The sequence below is a fragment of the Triticum aestivum genome, chromosome 3B (assembly GCF_018294505.1).
Source record: "Triticum aestivum cultivar Chinese Spring chromosome 3B, IWGSC CS RefSeq v2.1, whole genome shotgun sequence".
In the NCBI taxonomy this organism is placed as follows: Eukaryota; Viridiplantae; Streptophyta; class Magnoliopsida; order Poales; family Poaceae; genus Triticum; species Triticum aestivum.
In genome coordinates, this window is record NC_057801.1 from 685,910,041 (window position 1) to 685,915,217 (window position 5,177).

Genomic DNA, 5,177 nt, shown 5'->3' on the forward strand with positions numbered 1-5,177 from the left:
GATGTTGCTTTTCATATGTGGATGATATAGCTTGGATGAAGAACTGATATGCTCCTTCTATTTGTCTTGAAGTACGCATAGTGAATTGTTGCCAGTACAGGTATACAGCAGACTTGTTCTGCCATACACTGCTGAGTCGCCTTGCCCCTTTTGCATCAATGTGTTTAGACGGTTCTGATGCTATTCTGGTATACCAATCAATTAATCAAGGAAGTTCCAAGTGTAGATATGTATGAACTTATAGTGCATGAAAGAAACGCTAATATATGCTTCTCCTGGATGCATGCTTTCTTTTCACTACCTGGGAAGCTAAATTCTAGCAGGCGTTTGTGTATGCTGATTACAGGAGCAACATAAAAAATTTCATGCAAATCGAGTGAGAACTCGTCAGCAACAGCAGCTGTTTGTGTTATGCAATAAATATGGAACCTCTTTATTATATCAGCAAAGGTAATGTTCTGAGTTTACAAAAAGGAAGTACATCACCGACCATGTACACTACACACACAACATCGCATTTCAGGGCCAAGGCCAAGATTTTTTACTTTCCAGGATAAGTGGAATTGTCTGTCCTGCTGTTACATAGGAATGATCTTCGTGGTCAATTCAATCAGTTTCCCTCACACGAGACAAGAAACACTTCAATTATCATTTATTTGAAGCAACTATAACACAATGTCTGTGTCAAAACCCAGTTTCTCCTTGGAAGAATTGAAGATTTTGGGGGGCTTCAAAGCTCATCCTGAACAAGAAACCAAGAATGTTATAAGCCACATGTTATCTAAATCACGAGTTAGAATTATTAAATGAAAGAATGAGATGCTTCACAACTTACATGGTAGTCATCCCAGTGATCTCTGTTGCGCTGAAACACAAGACAAAAAGGATGTCAGTAAATTATGCATTCATTTGTATATGATGTCTTACACAGTCACAGTTTCACTGTATGATACATTTGTATATGACACTACAGCACAAGGCAACACACCACAGCTTCCCAAGATTACCAGAATTAGAACATGTTCAATTATACTCCCTCTGTCTCAAAATATCTTTTTTCCCCTGTATTTTGAGACAGAGGGAGTACTTGTTTACCATATAGCAATGTCTCAAGGACTTGGGTTTTGTAATATGTCGATAGATTCCTCAGTCAATAGGTGTGTTAAGGGAATCAGCAAATAAGACTTCAAAAAGTTCTAGGGTGGTAGTCAGAAGTTGATACTTCAAAGAGTTCTAGGGTGGCTTCAGGAAGAAAGCGAACGGTATGTCAGCTTACTCTTTTGTATCTGTCCTTGTAATGGTCCCTACCACGGTGTCGATCACCCCTCTCTCTCCTCCGTCGCTCTCCTTCCTCCCTTGCTTGTTGAGCTTCCTGTACACAAGCAGTTATGTTTAGCTTCTTTCACAACGACAGTAATTCTTTTGCGGTTCTGCCTCAAGGACATAAAAAAAATGGCCCATAACAATTCCTAATTGAAGATTTTAACCTTATCTTCTCTAGCTTTCCTCTCCTTTTCAGCTTCTTCAAAAGCCTCCTTTTCAGCCTATAATATACAGAAAGGTAAGATACTGCTTATGGGATATCAGCAGCATGGGTTAATTCAGTAAACATGTGCGGTTACCTCCTTATTTGCACCCCATGTTTCATCGGCAACCTGTTTTGCATATTCCGGGTCATCGCAAATGAGAATGTTGTCAAATACTGAGCCGGCTTTTACCTGCACACGAGTAAGCTCCAAGTCAACATCAAATGTACTTCATTCAGAACAATCTATAATTATGATGAAACATGTATCTCCAGAAGACTACTATATGTAACTTATGGTACCTGCCAAACTTCAATTCCAATATACTTCAGAGGTTTCAGTACATATAAATCTGGATCATCCTCAAACTCTGCAAAAGTGCAACAGTTCATGGTAAAAGCCTGTTTGAAAGTTTGACAAGAGGTCCACTTCAAAATCAAGTGTCGAGTCCAATACCAGTTTTCCTATTTGCTTACCTGGATTATCAATCCATGGGATCTTCCATTTACCCTTGTAGTTAGGGTTCTTAATTTTCTGTAGGCAGAAGATGTGAGAACATGAAGTCTAGCAAAGAAATAAAGTAGCTATGAACAACTGATGGACAAGCAACAAGACAAACCTTGCGCTTCCACTGTCCTTTGTATGCTGGATTCGGTATCCTTCTAGGTTTCCATATGCCATCATCATCATCGTCCCATGTGTCGGGCTGATTAACACAACATGCATATATTTGTCATCATTTGGTGTTCTTAGTTGTACCGAGCTTCATTGTAAGAATGTTTCTTTAGATGTGCTAGGACATCCACAGTTTATGTGATGGTAACTATAGAATGCTTCAAATGCAAAACATTTGCAGCAAGACCAAATATGCAGAGCCAAATAAGTGGTTAAATGGGTCAAGTTCATGCTAATAAATTAGAACTGAATGATGCATTACCAAATAAGTCAAAACAATTTATAATATGGAATATGAAGTGCAGTGACTTAATGTTTGATGTCTTGAGTTTCATTAAGATAGGAAGTTTCATACCTTTTTATCCTTTGGGTCAGGAATCTCTCTTGGAATAGAATCATATCCCTGGCCAAGGTAGATGAGCCGTTACAAAACAATTTGATACACTGTAAAATAATCAAATTCACATAATAATGTATGGGCATACAAACCTCAGGTTTAACCGCATCTGGATCCTCAATGTACTCTCTGTCATCCCAATCCTTAGGCTGCAAAAATGCATGTATGTTAGATGATTCTCTCATTGTAACGTTTCTAGTTGTAAAAAGTGAGCTACCTTTTTGGCACCAACATCCTTAATTTTACGAGGAGGCAAGATGTCCCAATCAGTGTACATGCTCCCAGATTCTCTTTCACGGTTATCAACAAGTAAACTATAAGATGCGTCGGGCCTAAGAATGAATGTGTAAACATGCGTCAGCCTGTCGGTTTCGCATTGTAGATCTTTCTTGATAGGGTAGTTCTGCCCCTGGTAAGAGAGTATAAGATGCAGCTTCTTTGTTTGAGTCCCACATATATCTGGCCCAAACATCAAGCTGCGTAAGAGAACACGAGAAAGCTATCAGCATAACTCGGCAGTAGACTAGTAAAACTGAACAAATAAGCAGTTTATATTTATTCATTTCGCCTTAACCATGGATGGACATTCGCAAGACATAGCATCTTAGGTGGACTTATACTATAATATAACAAATTACATGAGACAGACCTTTGCTCATCAACTATACTACATTCAAATCACATGCTCAAAACAGTGACAGGGTCTGCTTAGGAGCTTACTAACAGCAATGGTGGATCATTGTAAGAACAGGAAATTCAACGGGCAAGAAGTAGGCAATAACATACCTGTATGGAGTGTCTCCGCTATATTTCTTCTGGTTGACATAACCAGACATTAGCTTAATATAGCCGCCACCACATTCAATTTCCTGCTCAAACTTTATGGAATACTGGACCACCAATGTTCGGCCCTTGTTACTGAACTCCGGTATCTTGGCTGAGATAGCAAAATGCCTAGCATCTATTGTTGTTTGAATGCCTAGAACACGTGAATAAAACAAAAGGATCAGACAGCATCCAGAATTAAGCTGTCCTAAGCAAGAGTTTGTTTGACTTGCGACCAAAACATCATCATCCTCAATTAAACAAGAAGTATGAGGGATGGGAAAGCAAACCTTTGTCATCAGGATCTCCGGAATATTTTCCTGCCGTGTGCTTGAATGTACCGGCTTTCCCTTCGCTCCTTTTCCAATCGGATTTCACCCACCGAGTCTCCCAACCATCTGAAACATACAACCATATGAGACAACTAGAAACCAGCAGTGACTTAATCAAACTCATGTATTGGACAAGGCATCGCAGCTAAGTCAAGCAAACCACCAGGCCATGTCAGCAATTCACTGGCCACTCCCATCACACTGATGCTCCCCATGAACACAGACATCAGTTCAACTTAAATACCCAATCCCACACTTCCCACCCAGTGTCAAGGCTGAGGGAACTAGTTACTTCAACAGGAAACATCACTACATCACTCACCTCCAACCACTCAATTCCTTGCTCGGATCTTCAAAGGAAGTCAACATCCTTTGTGAACCGAAAAACCATGAACAGGGGAAGCAGAAATTCCCAAGGGCATGAACAAAATACAGGTCAATCCAGGGGGGCGACACAGAAACTTTTCAGGCGCCCATCAATCACTCGCCCAAAATGGAATTTGGGAGCAGCGAATCCAATCCAATTCGCAAGGACCAGCACAGAAATAGCAGCAGGTACATACAGGTGCGATAGGGAGCATGCAAGCAGCAAGTCTAGGCTGAGCTGGGAAGTGGGAGCAGTACTACCTTCGAATCGCTCCTCGAAGATGACCTCCCCGGAGGCGAGCAGGAGCAGCGACGAGAGCGCGAGGAGGCGGTGCAGGAGCTGGCGGTCGCCCCGCCGGCGGCTGCTACCCATCGCCGGTGGCTCACCGGAGAAGAGGAGTAGGTAGTGGCTACCAGCCGAGCTGCTGCGTCTGCTGGGCTTTCCAGTGCCAAGGGAATATTTGTAGCGCGCGGGGCGCCGCAACAGCCCGCGGATGTGGCGCTTATTCACGGTATTGCCCCTCCGGCCCGACCAACCAAGTGATCGGGTGATGGGAGCGCGGTGGCATCCTTGTAAATTCGTGACGACCGGGGGCTGTTTGCGGGGGCGAGTGGGGGTGTGGACCGGAGCGGCGCGGCCTTCCCCGTCCCGGGTCGCCAGCGGACGCCGGCGACGACCCGTCAAAGTCCACGGTGGTGGACCCGCGACCGCGAGGGTGGGACGTCCCCACCTGGGCGCCGGCCCCACTTTTTAATGCGGTTAGCAAATGAAGCTCGGCCAAGCCACGGTGCCAGCCAATGGAGGACCGCCACGTCGTCGCACTGACGTGTTTCGCGCTTTTGTCGACGTGCTGCTGCTGCTCCGCCGGACCGGAGACGCTCGTCGTCGGCCGTGCTGGCGCCGCCACCGGTCGTCGCGGCTCGTGGTGCTACTGGACTAGGCATGCGTAGCTGTAGAATTCCACCGCGGTTCTGCGCCGTGTCTTTGGGCCAAGCTTCTGGTCCACAAGCGCGACGTCGACCGACCGAGCCGATTGGCCCGGAACGGGTCGCCTC

The 5,177-nt window shown here is 44.5% G+C and overlaps 1 protein-coding gene across 1 annotated transcript; it reads right to left on the bottom strand.

The window, feature by feature from the left end:
* Positions 1-403: 403 nt before the first annotated feature.
* Positions 404-4,631, bottom strand: LOC123071733 (calreticulin-3). Its single transcript, XM_044495317.1, has 14 exons — positions 4,383-4,631; positions 3,714-3,821; positions 3,385-3,577; positions 2,816-3,074; positions 2,691-2,747; positions 2,557-2,604; positions 2,146-2,232; positions 2,003-2,060; positions 1,829-1,896; positions 1,623-1,718; positions 1,488-1,544; positions 1,277-1,372; positions 836-865; positions 404-742 (listed from the first exon to the last, which is right to left on the bottom strand). Exons 1-14 carry the CDS (start codon positions 4,492-4,494, stop codon positions 731-733), a joined length of 1,281 nt encoding a protein of 426 aa, XP_044351252.1. The 5' UTR covers positions 4,495-4,631; the 3' UTR covers positions 404-730.
* Between the last annotated feature and the right edge of the window lie 546 nt (positions 4,632-5,177).

Coding starts and splice junctions, on each gene's coding strand:
- LOC123071733 (XM_044495317.1), bottom strand. CDS start 4,494: ATGGGTAGCAGCCGCCGGCGGGGCGACCGCCAGCTCCTGCACCGCCTC. Junction 3,075..3,384: donor AGCGGAGACACTCCATACAG/GTATGTTATTGC, acceptor TCTCTTACGCAG/CTTGATGTTTGGGCCAGATA. Junction 866..1,276: donor ACAAGGACAGATACAAAAGA/GTAAGCTGACAT, acceptor CTTGTGTTTCAG/CGCAACAGAGATCACTGGGA.